Source organism: Gopherus evgoodei, chromosome 6, assembly GCF_007399415.2.
Source record: "Gopherus evgoodei ecotype Sinaloan lineage chromosome 6, rGopEvg1_v1.p, whole genome shotgun sequence".
Lineage (NCBI taxonomy): Eukaryota > Metazoa > Chordata > Testudines > Testudinidae > Gopherus > Gopherus evgoodei.
Window position 1 is genome coordinate 92294498 of NC_044327.1, and position 19739 is coordinate 92314236.

Genomic DNA, 19739 nt, shown 5'->3' on the forward strand with positions numbered 1-19739 from the left:
TGTTTTCATAGCGTCTGGGGGTAGGGAGGAGAAGAACAGGTAAATGTTATGCGTACAAGATTTTAGTGTTACATAAGACAGTGAAGCCAATAGGGCCAGTTTAAGACTAAAAATGTCCTTGTAAATAAAAATACAGGATCTGTGACAAATCTTCTCTCCCTTGCCACCTCCTAGAAAAACCACAGCCTTAATCATTTTAATTAGGATTGATTTAATATAGTTGTGAGACAGGGTACATCATTTTTACACAAGACTACCCTGTCTGGAAAACAAGAATTCTGTTTCACTAAAGTTTTCAAGGTTTAAAAAGTTGTTTTTATCCTGCAAAAGAGAACCTCGAATAGTCTACAGCCTGGTGGTTGGGGCATTCCCCTCAGATGTCCCTGCTCCAATGCAGAGACTTGAATCTGGATCACTCTAGGCAAGTGCCTAACCATCAGACTGTTGGCTATTCTGGGATGGAAGTGCTCTCATTTTGACCAGAAATTCCATTTTCTCTAAAAGTTTCAGTTTCCACAAATCAGCATTTTCTGATGGAAAAAAAAGTTCATTGAAAAATTCCTGACTAGCTATTTGTATGTGTTAGAGCTTCATAATGATTAAGGTTAAGATTATGTCATGGGTATTTTTAGTAAAAGTCAGGGACACTGTCCCTAACTTTTACTAAAAATACCCTGAGGGAGGGGAAAAGTGGAGAAACACGACTAACAGTGGGAGCTCTTCTGGAGGGGGACCATTGGGAGCTGCTGCTCCTGTGGCCCCAGGGTCTAGCCGCCTGCCACTGCTCTGGCAGCCCTGGGGACGACCGCGGCAGCTGCTCCAACTGCACTGCTACCCCAAACCGCCCCTCCACTCCTGCTGCTTCTGCCCTGGGGCTGCCACTCTGGCAGCCCTGGGTACCGGCTGCCAACCACTGCTGCAGCAGCCCTACACCTAACCTCTGCTCTGGCCCTTCCACTGCAGAAGTCCTGGAGGTCCCCAAAAGTCATGGAATCCATAACTTCCATGACAGAATTGTACCCTTAATAATGATGACTGGATATGCTTTGCATGTAGCTTCAGTTGTCCACTGTTGCAGGTTTCCATTTCCATGATACTTTATATTTTTGTTTAGATGTACAAATCTTGAGAGGTTTAGTTCTAAAGGTTCCTTCTTCTTTCCCATAAATTAGCATGCACTTACAGATACATCAGGAAATTAATTCAGCACTGTCACTTGTAAAGACACAAAACTCAGTGATCAAGATTTCCAAACTGAGACCTTGCATTATTCCCTTTTGGAAAGATCTCTATAATTTTTGTTCACTAATCAATAACTTACGGGTGAAACACTTTCTTATTTAGTAGTTAGATGTGGCCTTTTAGGAGACCTGGCTGAACTTTTTGTGCTGGCCTCCAATTTCAATCACATACTCACTTTCAAATGGAATTAATATAATATTAAATGCAAAAGAGACTATGTTAATTTGTCTTCATAATTAAAATCATGAAAAGAAGAGATGCAAACATTCCAACAACAATATTAACTCAGCTGGATTGCACATCCTGTATGTTTCACTATGTATCTTTTACAACAATAATGTATCAAGTGAACGCACTACATTTAGTCAAAATAAACAGGAATGGAAATGCTTAGCCATCCACGGGTAAAGAACCCAAGTATTTTAGAGAGGAGAGAGTGTATATGGGAGTGGTGGAGAGTCTGGGAGATAAAGAACTGTCAGTGGTCTTGATAGCCTGCCCTAGGACTCCTTACTCAGACACCAGCTATGGCAGCGCCATCCCTTAGAGGCCAACCTGAGGTGGCTTGAGCAGTGCAGATAGTGATCCTAGGTAGTGGCTGGGCCCTGTCATTGTGGACAGAAGGACATAAAACAAAACCTAGATTTTTACAGTATGCAAAACCAGGGTGAGGCATTTAACAGCCTGGCTCATTTAGTTGGCTGACACAGAACTGGGCTAGTAGATCCATTTAGTTTCATACCTATTGGCCACACCTCTGGCTTGCCCCAACACTCTCCTGGAACAAGCTGCCATGGGACACTACTTGTGCCATGTGGTTGCTAAACAACTGTGTTAACAGCTTCTCTGAAGCCTGGTTTTTGCAGTGGAACTTTGATCATTCTCCTACATTTAGGACCTACTCCGACTGCAGACTGGGGGCAGGATTTGGCTTTAAATGTAGAAGAAAAAATGTTATGGGAAGCATTTTTGGTGCATGCAAATTTAGATATCCAGGCATTTCAAAACCATCCTGTATAATTCACAGCACGAAGTCATTAGTCCACCTTAAGGTTTAAAAGTCTACAAAAAAAAGTGTTCAGACCTGATCTGTTTTTGATTTAGAGGCTGGCAACAAAGCAACCTCTGAAACCTTAAGTATTTTACATTTTTTGCAGCTCTCAATCAATAATGGCTAAACCAATTCTTTGTAAAGAAAAAGTTATTACATCTGGCCTGACAGCTTGCAAGCCAAAGTTCCAGACTTAAGTATTTTTGAAATGGCCAAGATATTAAGTCTCCCAAAAAAATAAAAGTTGGGACTGAACAGATGCAGCATTTCCAGGTTACCTCAGCTTCTTTATTATTTTGATGAGAACAATCTGAAATGAAGAAAAGCCCTTATCTATCAAATTGGTCAAGTCCCCTGAGCATGCCTGGGATCAGACCAGAAATGCTTTGAAGTACAAAACAATTTAGTAAACATTAATAAGACCAATTTCCATATATGCATTCAATACTACAGCAAATAAAGTATATGGAAAATATATAGTGGCTATATGTGAGTTAACAGTTTCAAAATACTCTACTCGCTTAGAATGCAAAAATATCAGTACATATCTTGTGAATCTTGCACAGATATCTAGATTTAAATTAACAAAAGGAGTAAATGAATTGGCACTTGAGTGAGAGTTATACACAGACACACAGCAAGAGGGGTCAGAAAGCCCTAATTTGGAGATACTAAATGTTTCACCTCTCATCAGTTCAAATCTAGGCCAGATGGGTAGTGACTAGTTGTTGATACTATTTGATGGCTTTAGGGTGCCTTGAAGTTAGAGTAAACATGTGTCTTGGTTCTGCCACGAGAGGACTGGCTTTTCATATGGTATCCTGGCATCCCACAAACTTATTTCAAGACACCTCAAATGTCTTCAATTTTCATTTAGACTATCAAAACTTGTATATATGTTATAATAATAACAAAATACATATTCAAGATGTACTGCTCTACTGAGCAGAATTTGATCTATATTTGCCAGGAACAAGAAGTCCCAGGGAACTAGCTTTCAGTGTGATAAACAGTGTTCAGAGTGGAAAGAAAAGTCAAATGAGAGTAGATACTATCATATCTGTTCTTTGACTCTCAGTGAATATTATTGACATGTCCAGTGCATCATGATAAACTGATTCAGAACATTCAGTAAATGGAAGAAGTCCTCCACTCTGAAAAATATGAACGTGCTGAGTCAGAAATGGGCAGTAGTGGCATCAGAACACATTTCTTTTGTATGGCTATTTTGTGACCCTAAAAAACACCACCACAGAAGCGTCTCCTTTTTATTCTGAAAATATGGTCACCTTGCCTGAGATTAGTCATCTCAGTCTGGTTCCTAATGGAGCCAGCAACACAGCTGGTTCTAACTGGTGTACTTGTTGATAGTATCAGCAAAGAGTCCAGACGTTGAATGGGCATGGAGCTAGAACTGTCCTCTAACTCTTGAAGATGGTTCTCCCACCATGTTGCACCAATGTGGAGAAGTTTGCGTTTCCTGTGCCTTTGTTCTTCCAGGTGTGTGGCTAAAAAGGAGTTCAATCTTCAGTGCTTTGAATCCAGTATCTTTGAAGAATATTGAGTTCACACAGATGCTTTCCTAAAAAATAAGCTATTGTATTTCCCCTTGTGTTTTCTCCCTACTGATGCTAAGATATTATGAATTATCTGCTCTTGCTCATCCTTTAAGACAATTTCAGTTAAGATTTCACTGCTGATCTTGGCAAATGAACAAAAAGCTACTAACGTTGTGCATGCCTTTTCTCATTTTTGTTGTCCCTACAGATGATTTTAATAAACAATTCATGGGTCAAATGATGCAAATGAACCAAATACTAGGAGATGTGAAAGACCTTCTCAGGCAGCAGGTACTGTAAGAGGCTTTCAGTGTGAATCCCTCAGATCCAGATTAGAACACTGCTTTATGCAGCGTTAGGGCAGATTTTACCCAAGAGTGATGCTCCTGTACAAAGCTTTCTGTCTGTGCAGTAGGAGTCAAATGACCGTGTAGGGGAACTACAACTTTGGCATGTTGTGGAGGGGCCACTGGAGGTGGGGCAGGCGATGGCCCACTTATATAGATCCAATCCCCAGAAACACCTGCATTCAGAGTGGAGAAGAGCCGCAGCTACTATTCTAGCCCATTGGCTAGCTAGCTAAAGGTAGTCTTGCACGTGTAAAAGGAAATTAAATTAATTGCACTATTAGCCTCATTGGTGTGAAGTCGCTAGTGTTTTACTGATTTGCTAAACATCCTTTACTAATTATGGGCTTGATTCTGCAAACACTTTCTACAGCACTTAGGCTCCAGTTCAGCAAAACATTTGGGCGTATGCTTAAGTAAACCTCTATTCAGCGAAATGCTCAAGCACATGCTGAAGTCCCATTTAAGTCAATGGGATCTAAAGGTATGCCTAAAGTTAAGCACCTACTAAATGCATTGCTAAATAGGGATGGACTGAATTGTGGCCATAAATCTCACCACCATGAGTGTCCCTATGGAAGTCAATGTACAATCTACATAGAGTTGTTATCCACAGATGATAGGACTACTCATTCTAATAAGCACCATGCTTGGGAGTAAGCATTTGCAAAATCAGACCCTGTCATTGTATGGCACTTTGTGAATGGTCAGTGATTTTATTAGCATCTACACAAGATATAATGGTGCTATGGGCAGCCAGGCACAAATTAGCATCACCCAACTAATACATATTTTCTATATCCTAAAGATCAAGGAAACAACTTTTTTGAGAAATACTATAGCAGAATGCCAGGCATGTGGTAAGTATTCTTGTATTTCCTATAAAATTAACAGAGGTCCACATAAGATTTGCAATTGTTTAAAAACAATTCTCACTGGATTGCCACTATTTGATTTATAGGAAGCATTGAAAAATGAGCCTATTCTTCTGGGTTCTAAGCATCTTTGACTTAAGTTAAAAATAGATTCCTATTCGGGTAAAGCCTTAAGCTTCTGCTCTCCCCAAAACCAGAAAATAACCAGTCAAAACCAAACAATACTCTACCTCATCCAAAACAACCAACCCTCATCATGCCCTACCCCAGGAGCTTAGCCTTTTAGCATGCCAGGGAGGTAAACTGCATTCAGGCTATTTTAGACTGAGTCAGTTCAGTTCTAGTGCAGAGCCCATCAAGACCTTATCCTGATAGCAGTTCCCTCTCTTTTCAAGTGATGGTGCTCCAGCACCTCTGGTGACCACCGTTCTGGCAGTATTTCGTGCGAGGAGAGATGGAGGGAATCTCCAGTAGGAAGGTCAAAACCCACTATTATGTAGTATTGTTGTAGCCATGTTGGTCCCAGGATATTGGAGACACAAAGTGGGTGAGGTAAAGATACTACCTCACCCACTGTATCTTTCTTTAACCTACTATGTGCACCTCAACTCCTCAGATTCTACCTGAATGCAGATCGTGCCACATGTCCCTGGGAGATAACAACATGCATATTAAGCAGTGTAAGAGCCTTAGTAGAATAAATGAATAAGCAAACAGCCACATTTGGCACCAGCTTGCATTGCCAGGCTGATTTAGGGACTCTATACAAACCTTGCATTGCAGTAGTCTGATTCTGAGGTGACACAGGCGTAGATACAGTAGCAAGGTCTGCATTCAAAAGAAATGGCCAGAGAGGATTATAAAAGCCTTTTTGAAGAATCTTCTAACATAGCTGGGAATCCAACAGATCCCCTAAATGCCAACTCTTTTTACCAGCAGAGGACACACACCCTTATTCAGAGGAGTAGGCATAATTGTTGCCAGATCTTCCAATAGCTTTTCTCAAATTATCATCCCTCCAATGAATCTCATCTTGATTGAGCTTCAGCTAACTTAGTTTTCACACATGTGAGACAAAGACTAGAGCCACAGGACGTTTCTTTAAAGCCTGCACTGTGTTAGTCAGCTGAAAGGATAAATTACATGCATTGGTACCATTTTGGCACCTGTTTCCTTGTCCCAGATTTTTCCTTTCCCCCTCTGGTCAGTCTTAGTACATGAAACAATGTTGTGGACACTCTGTCACATATTCAATATTCTGCCACTTGCTGCTGCCTCCTCCCTCTCCTTTTTTCACTCCTTGTAAATTTTGATCTCTCCGAGGCGAAATAATAGCTCTGTTTTTTACACTGAGGGCAGCATTGCTGATTTACCCAGAGTAATGGCTCACCTTGCCTTTCCAATAATACCATCAACCTATAATCCCTTTGGGACCTGTTCCCCATTTGTCCTTGTTAGGTCACTCTAACCTGCACTTATTGCTTTCCTCTGGCCAGCATCAGAAGTTATACATCTGCTCTGGGACTAACTAAGCAGAAAGACATTCATATCCTTATGACATATGCAGCATAGCCTTAACCTCCACTATTCTGTAGGTTCTTGATCAGTTCCTAACAAAAGTCTCCTCAATCACAATCCAAGAAGTTGCTACTGCCGCAGCCCCAGCCCAGCCAACATAAAGGATATTTATGATGCAGAAACACAATCCCACTGCTCAGCAGTGGATTAGGTATCTCCTTAGAGCTCTTGTCAATTGAAATGCATGATGGATATTTCCTTGAATCACTAAAACTGCTGTTCTTTCTACTCAAAGGTTTGGGAGCTACAAACTTTCCAACTGAGCCCCCAGTGCCCCCTAAACCCAAATGCGAAGCCAGCTCCTGTTTCAGGGGGGTCAGGTGCACAGAGACAGCAGATGGATTTCAGTGTGGGCCCTGTCCCGAAGGGCTCACAGGAAATGGAGTTACATGCTCAGATATTGATGAGGTAAAATATTGACTTGTAAAAAGAAAAAAATCCCAACTCATTTCTCACATAAATGGGCCCTGACTCTTGCTTTCTGCAGCATTCACTAACAGGCTGCACAGTGAAGAGTAATACATCCTGGGCCCAGTTCTCCACTCCATTACACTAGAGATATGTTGCCATGACTCCATTGTTGTCAGTGGAGTTACATGGGTGAAAATATGGAGTTATACTGTGGTGAATCAAGACCACTGTATTTATTTTTCAAGTATCTGCAGTACATATTTCCATTTTACTGCTCTCTGAATGTTACATCAAAAGGGCAAAGTTATTGACACAGTTATTGGGATTCCCCAAAAAGATTAAATATCAGCAGTTATAGGGCAGAACGGCAGAAGCACTTCCTGTTGATTTGGATTTTATTTCTCTGAATTTCAGTGTTCATAAAAAGTTTTAGTTTAAACGGCCTTGGAAACTGAAGTCAGTTTATTCACAAAATTGGCTATGTTTTCAATTCAGCCGTAAAGGTCAATTGCAAAGGAATAAACATTGGAATGGTGCCGCTTCTTTATGATGTAGAAAGAAAACCTAAAAGGTTTGTTTTTAAATTTTTGTGGGACGGGGAGTGGTTCTACATTAGAAATTCAGGTTTTGTTCACCCTTGGAGACTTGAGAATTAGCAGATTAATGACATCTGAAAAACCAAGGAAATGAAGTCTGATTAATCGAAAGAGGAAATAAGAATTATTCAGAAGTGTTTAAAAAAAAAATCCACCACCCACGCTTCCTTGGTCCTGATTGTCCACTGCTTTGTACTGATTGTTGTTGGGAAAAGCCATGGTGTAATGGAGCCATGGAGTAATGTAATCAGGTTCTTTGTATTTTGGTTGGCTGCAGCACTTACTTAACTCAAAACAGTTTGGTGGGACTGGGAGGGAAGCTTCTTTTGTAAGGATTCAACAACTCAATATCCCTGGTATTTTGAAGGGGGGAAATAAAATTTTACACCTTCTTTATACATCATAAAGAAGCATAAAAAAGGCACAAAACATTTACTTTTCAAGCACTATTTAACAGGTTCTGTTTTTATACCTGTGATTTATGTCTGCAGTTATTTGCAGACTGTCTAGTCACTTAGAAGGTATTTCTACACTGCATTGTGAACCCTCTGTGAGACCTGGGCTTGTGGACTTGATGTTTCCAAGACCACACTTGAGCATCCACACTGCATGGTAAACCTAGGCTTACAAATGCTGACCCTGGGTCTCACAGCCATTGCTAATGCAGCCATACTGCCCTACACAGACCTACTGACTCAAATCTGCAGTCTGAGCTGCGTCCACATTGCAAAACGGCAGCGTTTGGACCCGAGTCACAGTGGGATTTGGACTCCTACCCACCCCACTAGCAGTGTCCATGGACCTGGGTTCTGAGTATTTGCTGACCAAATCAGACTGGTTTGTGTGCGGACAGAATAGGGCTTGGGCTCCAACTGAGTCAGAGTCTGCAGTGTAGACGTATCCTTGGGGAGCTGCAACTGAGATTCCCAGCACAGGTGGACAGACTCTGCGAGCTCTGCTTGAGCTAGCACGCTAAAAATACCAGTGTGGCTGTTGGGGCACTGGTGGTTGCGTGGGCTGGCTGCCTGAGCCCGAACGTTGAGTGGCTTGGACTTGGGAGGCTAGCCTGAGCCCCCCCACCCCCCATACAGCAATGCTCATGTTGCTATTTTTAGTAAAAGCAGCAAAGAGTCCAGTGGCACCTTATAGACTAACGTCTGTTAGTCTGTAAGGTGCCACAGGACTCTTTGCTGCTTTTACAGATCTAGACTAACATGGCTACCCCTGTGATACTATTTTTAGTGCGAGTCTGTCTGTATACCCGCACTGGGAATCTCCCCTCCCAACTGCAGTATAGACATAGGCTTAGGTGTTTAATCTACAGATGTACATTGTAGCGTCTAAGCACCTCCCAGGTAATTCAAAATAGAAATAATCTCTTTCTTCCTCCTCAGCTGGCAGGAGAAACAGCTTTAGTATTTGATAGTTGTTTTGATTGCAGATTGATGTTGTGTGTGCAAGTCAGAGAGAGAAGGTGCATGAGTCTACTTGTATCTGTTTATGAAAAAAACTTATAGGGGGAAAACTAAGTTGAAGAAATTGAATGTATGTTTCAGTTACCTTGTTGTGGGTAGAGTTAGGTGCCCAAACATGACATGACATGAAATATGCCTACTGTTATGTCATGCACAAAAATGGAGGCCTGCGTTTGTAAATCTGGTCCAATAAGCATAGCACAATCATATTCCTCACACTACCTTGCTACTCTGACCCAGCCCACACCTGGATGGACCTTGTCCTTACCTATGGTAGGTGTGCAAGGGCACTTCAGTCTCCAGAGCCTTCCCTGCCCTGGTGATTTTGAGCAAAAAAGTTCCTGTTACTACCACTGGAGCAGCTCCACTAATGGTAGAAGTTGTGGGAGGACTAATGCAGACTGGTCATCAGTGTGTTCAACACCGAGTGGTTCAGGCTTACTTTGAACATGGTCAGATCACACAGAGTTAAAAACACAGGCACTAGTGCTCCTATCATGGTGGAGCTGAGTTAGTGTCAGAAAGAGTGGTGACATTTTTGCCAAAAAGATATAGAACAGACACAAGCCATGTCCATTCAGACCTTCGCCTTTATGCTGATAGTGCCAATAAATTGCCAAGCAATGTGGGGCTTTTTCTTTACAAGAGCATGTCTGTTAAAAACTGGAATAATGCCTACAACTCATCTCACATAGTCCATCAAATGATAATGTTCATTGGGCTACATTAGGTTGACCACCTTTTCAAAATGCAAAAATGTGACACATACAGGAGCCCTGCCCCCTACTGCTCCTCTTCCCCAAGGCCCCGCCCGCTGGTCAGAGCAGAAGCTGGAACTGGGCATTGGTAAGAACTGCCCAGGGAGCCCAGGCTACCATGGGGAGCCCTGGACCCTCTACCTCAGCAGTCTCCAAATTTGTCATGGTTGCCCCACCACAATCCCTGTCTGCACCCACCCTGTGAGGGCTGGAAGTGGGGCTACAGCTGGGGGTGGGGCCAGAGCACAGCTAGGGGCCAACTGGGGTTAGGTGGTGATCACTTGCTGCCTGGGCCCTGCCATGCCCCCAAACATTCCTCCATGCACCCCATAGTTTGGGGACTTCTGCTCTACCAGCTCTGGGTTGGGGACTGTGGTGCCCAAGAAAAGCCCTCGGCCCATGTCCCCCACCCCCTGGGTAGGTGGAGGGTCTGGGACTCTGGGGTTCCGCACAGCAGCCTGGTTTCCTTGGGCAGCTCTTAACTAATGCCTGGCTCTGGTTTTTGGCCTGATGAGGAGGTGGGGTCTCAGAATAAGAGAAGGAACAGGGTGTACGACCACAGAGGGGGCAGGGCTGAGGTTCACCTCAGCCCCCCACCGGGAAGAATCTGGCACTGCCCTTGAGGCTTGGGCAGGCGCAGAGCGGTGCTGCAGAGAAGCTGGGATAAATGCATTCCAGACGCATTCAGCCTGGTTCTGAGACTTCAAATTTACATTTTGGGACTGTCTCACCCAGTTAGGGACAAGTTGTCACACGAGGCTAAATGTGGGGAGCATTTGAACCAGTGGAAGGACCTCTATGCCCTTATCCACCCCCAAACTGTCCAATTGTCCAGGAAGGACAGTTAACATCATATTGTGTCTCCCTTTGTAAACTGTTTCTGCATGTCATGAAACCAGGGCATTTAAATAGGAGTTTTGTATTCAATAACTGTTAAAAAGGAATCTTGAATTCCAACTAGGAGCCATCCTTATCCCTGTCTGAGCCTTGAGACTGTTAACATCTCTCTAGTAAGGCCTCTTAACACCAACCCAGGAGGAAGCGTTGCTGATTTGTTTTGGGGGATGTGCCTCACAACCTTAAAACATTATCTTAATATGTATTTTGAACTGCATGTGTCTTCTGTTAATAATGCCATTGTTTGAGCTCCCTCTACTGGCTAAAAAAGATTAATCTACTTTTTCAAATCAAGAGCTACATTATGTGTGTCTAGGGTGACAAGATGTCTCAATTGTATAGGGCCGGTCCCTATATTCATGGTGTTGTCTTACATAGGCACCTGTTACCCCCCACCCCTCTCCCAATTTTTCACACTTGCTATCTGGTCACCCTAAGTCTGTCTTATGTTTAAGTTCACATTTTAGATTATGCTTTTGCTTTTATTAAATCTTTTTTTCTATTAGGCTCCAAAGCCAATTTTGTGTTTAGTAATCTGTTATAAACATATAAAAAAATTAATGCCATTGTATGTTGAGGGACACACACTGAACTGTATGTATTTTGTCTATATTATCCTGGTTTGTTTTGTCGTCATTTTATGGGTATTTTTGCTTTATGCCCAAGCTGAGTTAATCATAGAATCAGAGAAATGTAGGGTTGGAAGGGACCTTGAGAGCTCATCTAGTACCTTCCACCATGCTAAGGCAGGGCCAAGTAAATGTAGACCATCCCTGAGAGGGGTTTGTCCAGCCTGTTCTTTAAAATTTCCTGTAATGGGGATTCCACTACCTCCCTTGGTAACCTATCCCAGTGCTTAACTATCTTTATAGTTATAAAGTTTGTCCTATCATCTAAGCTAAATCTCCCTTGCTTCAGATTAAACCCATTATACTTCTTGTCCTACCTTCAGTGGACATGGAGAACAATTGATCACCCTCCTCGTAACAGCCCTTTGAAGACTGTCCCTTTGAGTCTTCTTTTAAGACTAAACATGCCTAGTTTCTTTAACCTTTCCTCAAAACCGAGTTTTCTAACCTATCATCCTTTTAATTGTTCTCCTCTGGTCTCCCTCCAGTTAGTCCACATCTTTTCTAAAGGTTGGTGCCTAGAACTGAACTCAGTACCGCAGCTGAGGCCTCACCAGTACCAAGTAGAGCAAAACAATACGCTCCCATTTCTTACAATGTCACGCCTGCTAATGCACCTCAGAATTAGCCTTTTCTTCCAATCTGTAACCCACTGTAACCCCAGCTCCTTCTCAGCAGTATTACTGCCTAGCCCCGTACTCTTCATTGTGTATTTGTCCACGTGATTTTTCCTTCCTAAGTGAAATACTTTGCACTTGCCTTCACTGAATTTCATCTGGTTGATTTCAGACCAGTTCTCCCGTTAATAAGGGCTATTTTGAATTCTAATCCTGCCCTCCAAAGTGCTTTCAACCCCTCCCAGATTGATGCCATCCACAAATTTAAGCATGCTCTCCACTCCATTATCTAAGTCATCAGTGACAATACGGAATAGTACCAAACCCAGGACAGACCCCTGTGGGACCACACCAGATAATGGTGAAAAGACCAGACGTCTTTAAAAATATTTTTAATATTTCCTATTACTTGTTTAATCTTCTGTTTGAACCATATCTAGGGAGATGATAAATGAACATATTCAGGATTAGTCTGCCAATTAACAAATGGTGTTGGTATTTGACAAATACTAGACAGGGGCAGAACTGCAACAGGGCATATGCCGTTTTAACTAATTCATTTTCCGGTAACCTTTCCCCCCTGTGTATTTTATCAAATACAAACAGCAAAATGCTGCTATTTATATGTGCATTGAATACAGGTGGACAGTCATTCCCCAGTGATCTCATGACTGCCACAATTACAGGGCTTTCTACTTTTTTCGGTCATGTCCATTCAAGTGATACTTGGTCAGACTTCAGAGGGAGTTAAACCCATACAACTGAGGGGAGAGTTGAGCTCATGGTTTGAGACTTCTAGGACAACTATACAATTGAATATTATTTAAGTGCTGCTTAAAAAGGTAACGTTTTGGAATCTGAGATCAGCAGAATGTTATTGACTCACTGATGCAGGTTCAACAATTCATTTGTCTTTTTAGTGCCGCTATAGCCCATGCTTCCCTGGGGTGCGCTGCGTGAACATTGTTCCAGGCTTCAGATGTGAGGCTTGCCCCCGAGGATACACAGGACAGACAGTTCAGGGGGTAGGGATCAATGCTGCCAAGAACAATAAACAGGTGAGTGGCAGCCAGACACACTGCCATCTCCAGTGTGCGAGGCTGGTTTGCTATCACTTTCGCTTTCCAAATACAGCTTGAAACTATTAAACATTCTAAGTATTTTTCATTCAATAAAATTACAAGTGTTTTGGGCAGCTCGGCAGAGTGACATCATTTTGTCCCTGACTTTAACAGCAATAACAACAGGTTAATGTGGGGTGGAGGGGAGACAGGAGATGGCCTTAGCTAATGGGAAGTGTCCTGTAGGATTTGATAGAAAATGCCAAACTTTCTGTAGGTCCATAAGATATCTTGTAAAAGAGATTTGTTCCTTCTGTAGATTTCTATAGGATGGTTCATAAAACTTACAGTAAAGTTGGCATCTTTCATACAACTCTGTAAACCAGATTCTGGGCTGAGTCTGGAGTGTCACTATAGTGGCAGAAACACTACACATGGGCTCCCCTAGGTTAGGAGAGACTTCAGTTGGCCAGATCTGCCACGTTCATGGCTGTTTCACATTCCTATATGAATACAGCCCTACAGGTTTTATTGTAATTTCTATAGAAGCCTACTATTTAAGACCCCATTAAATTCTTTAGGAGTTTCTCAGAAGGATCACAAACAGATTAAAAAAGCAACCGAGCATATAGGTGAGACAATTTAGTAATTGGTTCTTCCACATTGTACATAGTATATGTTTGTTACCTCACCAATGTTTAGGAAGTTATTTAACAGCGCATTAGTTTAGGACAGATTCTATGGCAGGGATTCCCAAACTTCATTGCACCACGGCCCCCTTCTGACACCAAAACTTACTACAGGACCCCAGGAGGGGGGACCCGAGCCTAAGCGCCTCCCCCGAGTCCCACTGCCCCAGATGGGGGGCCAAAGCCCAAGCCCAAAGGCTTCAGCCCCAGGTAGGGGGTCTGTAACCTGAGCCCTGCTGCCCAGCGCTGAAGCCCTCAGCTTTGGCTTTGGTCCTAGTGACCCCATTAAAACGGGGCCGTGACCCACTTTGGGGTCCCTCCTGACCCACAGTTTGAGAACCGCTGCCTATGCTGTTATAAATGGCCATTTTGTTTGCAATTGTTAAGAGAAAGTCTGCTTTTCCATCACAGATAAAACACAAAATAAGTAATTTTAAAAGAAAAAGTTAATTCCACTTTATTTATAGGGCCAAATTAGATTTCCTCTATGGCTGAGTTATGCTATAAAAAAAGGAAGAAATGCACTCTCTCAGAAGTGGTGCCAAAAGTCATTATGCAGGTACAAGGTCTATTAACTGGGAAGAAGTTCTTTGTAATTAAACTGACTCTAAAAATATTGGCTATATTAAACCAAACAAAAATTGATTTAGCTTCACAACACTCCTGTGTGGTAGGGAAGTACCACTACCCCCACCTTACAGACGGAACAGTGACACAGAGAGGCCAAGTCACTTTTCCGCAGTCGCAGAGGAAATCTGTAGTGGAGCAGGAATGTGAATCCAGGTCTCCTGGGTCACAGACCAGCATCCTAACCCCTGGACCTGCCTTCCTCCATTTCAGATTTAGGTTGAATGCCATACTGAACATGCTTGTTCATGTTTCCAAAGCTTTTGAAGATGGTCAGTGAGTGATTTCCCTTCACACTTGGAGCTAAGGTTCACTAGTTTTTTATTATAGGCTCCTTATTTTGTTGTGTTAGGTCTGCTTGGATATTGATGAATGTAATAATGGCCAAAATGGAGGATGCGTTCCAAATTCCCAGTGCATGAACACCATGGTAAGTACCTTTTCATTTACTGTTTTCAAAAATGATCATTTACATCAGGCTGTGATTGGGATCTGTGGTTCTGGCTTGAGATGACCTCTGTATTGTATCTTTTGACTCTATCTAAACAAAAAGAAGAATCTCATCTCCTCCCTAAAAGTTAAAACAACCAGCGCTTAATGAACAATTAGCATGCCGTCATGAACTCCATCCTCTCCTCTTCACCCAGCAATGACGGCAGTCTTCCCTTCATCCCCTGCAGTTGCAGGGAGTTCTGGCAATTGTGCAAGTGTTTGCGGTGGGGCATTCTCTGAAAAGATACATCTTCACTCCCCACTGGGAGTAGCTGTAACAAGACTGGAAGCCAGCAATTCCTTCTGGTGCCCTGTAAGTAGGGGCAACCTCTCCATCTTTCTCAATCACCATAGTATATAGGGGAAGTCAGGGCAGAGGAGGAATGATATGGCTACCAAAAAGTATAGGTGTTAAATGTAACTGCTATATTACAGAAGAGTGAGCAGAGTGGAACTAAAAGTGGAATGAGAGGAGTGAAAGGAGGAGAAAAGGAGTAGAAGTTCCTTTTAATGCATTTTGGGCCTTTCACTCCACTTCACCCTACTGCTAAATGCTGTTTCACTGTGAGATGGTCTGCTGTGTATAGCTAAGTATACTCACACAGAAAGAACCTCTACATTTAAATATTTAAGTTTACTGAGTGCTTCTGGTGATTTCAAACTGCAAGCTCTGGGTGAGGTACTTTTACATAAATGAAGTATTTTGTTACTAAACTCCACTCCCCACCTGAATATCTTTTTTTTTTTTTTTTAAGATCTATAGCATTTCTATCTGATGCATCTTCTGTCCTGTTACTAGAGCAGGCATCCTTTAGAGATCTTTAACCCTTTTCCATGCAGTCTTTAAGGAGACGAGTGGGCCTCTGGGAAAGCCAGTTCTTGAGAAGCTCATGAGTGGGACAGATTGTCTGTCTGCCCTGCCTCCATTCAGCATCATTGGTGTCAGGAAATGCTGCTTTAAAGGTTGTTTAACTCATGGGTGCCCAACCTCTGGCCCGTGGGCCATACATGGCCCACCAGAGCATTTCATAAGGCCCGGGGCCTACTTCAATGCAATACACTAACAGCTAATTCATTAGCATTTTATCATCATATTGACATCATTTTAGTTTACACAAATGTGTAAATAGACAATATTTACTTAGAAACAACCTAACTTAAAATATAAATCAATACAGGTGACTTTAAATCTTATTAAAATATGTAGAATCTGTTTGGCCCACACAAGGTTGTGCTTAGGTTTATGTGGCACCATTGGATTCGGAGCCATGATACAGCTCAGAATACATTGTGCAAATCCAAAGTAACTAGCAAATTTCAGGAGCGTGAGCTTGGATGAACTGAACCCATCAACTTTAATTAAGGGGGGAAAAGAATTGCACAAAGCACTGGAATTCATACAATCCTAACCCCATGCAGATCTAAGCTAGCTGCCAATTTTCTAAACTACCACTCATTGATTATTTGATTTATGCAGTTCTCCATCTATCTCCATATTCAAACTGTACGGCTTACTGCCATGAAATCAGATAGCACAGACAGTGAAAATCCTGAACAAATCCAGACAAAACCCACGTACTTCCTGGTACAGACAAAATACGCCATATGTGGGTTATGAGTATGCTTTTCCAGTCCACCTGGACTAGGTCAACACTAATAGGTCACCCATGAAGCTTTGCTGCTTAAGTGTTAGGAAGTCATCTGGAACTCCTAATGAAACAAAGACTCGTTATTAACACATAGGGCTGCATGTCTAGTTATGTACATATATATTTGTTCCCTTTCTTTGTCTTTGAAAATGTTGAAAGTTGTTATTGATTATGGTGAGGTTTTAACTGATGTTTTTCCTCCCAGCCAGTGAAAGATTAAAAATAACTAAGCAGGGGGAATAGAGAGCTCAAGACCAAATGAAATGCCTGTGTGGGCTTATTATAACCCATTAGTAAACCTGTCCAGATCACAATACCCACCATCAGTAGCAAAGGCACTAACCACAACATTCTTGCTTGGAATCTCTGGGCTGGTTTATGTAAGAAAGTCAAACTGATGTAGTTTATGGTGCTATTTTAAGCTGATTTAGTTCAGCCAATGCAAAAGGCTGCATGGATGCTCTTATGTCAGCTTGAACAAGGCTTATTTTGATCTAATTTCTGTCAAATCCTAGGCACTGTCATCAACAGACAAAAGTTGTACAAGTTTAGCTTAAGTCAGTTTTTAAACTGATTTAAGCAAAAGCAGAGAAAACTTTTGGTGGACACATTTATTTTAGCTTAAGAGCAGCTGGTTTCAGTTTAGCTTAAAACTTGTTCCCAATTTAGTGAAGCTAAACCAAAACAAGGCTGATTTATACCAAAATAAAAGTATCCACACATGCTTTGCACTGGTTAAATTGATTGAGGTCAACTAGTGTAATGTGTGTATAAACAAAAGCTCAGCAAAGAATGAACAGGCAAGGAGATTGTAATATCCTCTCCCACCTTAAAGGTGGCTCATCCTGAGCAGGTTTTAGGGACATTCACAGGGCAATGTAGAGAAGTGTGGGCAGTTGCTGTAGTCTACTTGTTCTCTGGATGAATAGGGGACTTTGGTTCCTCCACAACTGTCAGTCTCACATGTTTGACAGCACTTAGTCAAACATGTCTGTTCACAAAAGGAGCTAGCAAGATGCCACAGTGAACATGAAACTGAGCCTGCACATCGTAAGCAGTGTGAGGCAAATCACAGACACACTCATGCAAATGACTGATTGTCTTTACAGGGTTCTTACCGCTGCGGCCCATGCAAACCCGGTTACACTGGAGACCAGGTCAAAGGATGCAAGGCTGAGAAAAGCTGCAGAAATCGAGCCTTGAACCCATGCAGTGTTTATGCACAGTGTATTGAAGAAAGACAAGGAGAGATTTCATGTACTGTAAGTTGCTGATAGGATATATTTTAGGCCACTCCAGAGAAACTAGAAAAAAAACAGTCCTACTGAGGCAATGAGCAGGATGTTTTAGGGCCTGTGTACACTTTGATCAGTAAAAAAGTGTGTTTGTAACCAGAGTATGACACACTCATTTGACCCATTTACAAACAGTCCAGTTATGTCCAGATAGCAGACTCCCCCGACTCCAGTACATCCAGGTGGTAGCCAAATCTGGGTGGTTACATTTACCATGCTGCCTGGCAGCATTTGTATGATTGAATTCTGGGAAGCCTTTTTCTGCTGAGACCGTACAGGATAGCAGGTCAGATAGCAGTGGCACAGTGTGCCAAATATCAATGCGCACAGAGCAAGCATCAGCATCATGTGAATCATAGAACATCAGGGTTGGAAGGGACCTCAGGAGGTCATCTAGTCCAACCCCCTGCTCAAAGCAGGACCAATTCCCAACTAATTCATCCCAGCCAGGGCTTTGTCAAGCCTGACCTTAAAAACCTCTAAGGAAGGAGATTCCACCACCTCCCTAAGTAACCCATTCCAGTGCTTCACCACTCTCCTCGTGAAAAAGTTTTTCCTAATATCCAACCTAAACCTGCCCCACTGCAACTTGAGACCATTACTCCATGTTCTGTCATCAGGTACTACTGAGAACAGTCTAGATCCATCCTCTTTGGAACCCCCCTTTCAGGTAGTTGGAAGCAGGCATCAAATCCCCCCTCATTCTTCTCTTCTGCAGACTAAACAATCCCAGTTCCCTCAGCCTTTCCTCATAAGTCATGTGCTCCATCCCCCTAATCATTTATGTTGCCCTCCGCTGGACTCTTTCCAATTTTTCCACATCCTTCTTGTAGTGTGGGGCCAAAACTGGACCCAGTACTCCAGAAGAGGCCTCACCAATGTCGAATAGAGGGGAATGATCACGTCCCTTGATCTGCTGGCAATGCCCCTACTTATACAGCCCAAAATGCCATTAGCCTTCTTGGCAACAAGGGCACACTGTTGACTCATATCCAGCGTCTTGTCCACTGTAACCCCTAGATCCTTTTCTGCAGATCTCTGGCCATGTCCTGCTGTCCAGTGAGCCGTGAAGAAAATTTTCTGGTATTTAAGTGTGGTTATGGGCTCCTGTCTACATAATGAGATGATAGTATTCTGACCAGATTACTTGAAGATTGAACATGTCAGATCAGATCTCTGGCAAGGGTGACACATAGCTAGTTGCTGTAGTTATTAGTCATGCAACGTGTGGGCACAAACTGTGCCACTAAAGGGGTACAAACTCAATCAGAAGTTTTAGTGTAGATGGAACCTTAAATACAATAGTCCTAACAGTGTAGCCTTTGTACAGGCAGAATCTCAAATGAAGTTCATTTATTTTGCCACAAGGAAGACTAATAACAAGGAATTCATACACCAGGAACAGCAGTTCCCCCACTGTGTCTAAAAGGATGAAAACATCACAACTGATGCCTACTGCATTAAATAAAGATCTGTATTGTTCGTCTCTATGGTATATTTAAGGGATTATGAGGTTTTTTTTTCTCTACTGTTGTAATGAAAGGGTTGGGCAGATCTATTTACCTAGTAGTATTTCTATTTTTGTATGCAAGCATTCGGTAGTGAAGGAGTCATTTAAATTTGATATTGGTTAAAGTAATCTGAAATGCCAAAAGACTATTCCCTGTTATGTTGAACGTTTTCATTCTAAATCTATTTGTCTTTGTTTAAAGAGATGTAGTAGAAGGAATCAGGTGGCTGGAGATTCACTGCAGCAGAGCTCAATTCCGTGTCTTTAAAGATGTCTGCTCTGTGGGCCGGGTCTCTAGAATACTGCAATATTTCAGAGCCCCTTTGGGTAGCAAGAGTTTATAAGTTCTGTGTCTACAGAGATCACAAATCTACCAATGAG

At 42.3% G+C, this 19739-nt stretch overlaps 1 protein-coding gene across 1 annotated transcript in view; it reads left to right on the forward strand.

The window, feature by feature from the left end:
• Nucleotides 1-19739, forward strand: part of THBS4 (thrombospondin 4) — a 67147-nt gene that overhangs the window by 19633 nt on the left and 27775 nt on the right. Inside the window, exons 5-10 of the mRNA XM_030566589.1 lie at nucleotides 4061-4143; nucleotides 5008-5059; nucleotides 6888-7060; nucleotides 12956-13093; nucleotides 14765-14842; nucleotides 17663-17815. Of these exons, the coding sequence (XP_030422449.1) occupies nucleotides 4061-4143; nucleotides 5008-5059; nucleotides 6888-7060; nucleotides 12956-13093; nucleotides 14765-14842; nucleotides 17663-17815 (677 nt within the window). The remainder of the gene's footprint in view (nucleotides 1-4060; nucleotides 4144-5007; nucleotides 5060-6887; nucleotides 7061-12955; nucleotides 13094-14764; nucleotides 14843-17662; nucleotides 17816-19739) is intronic.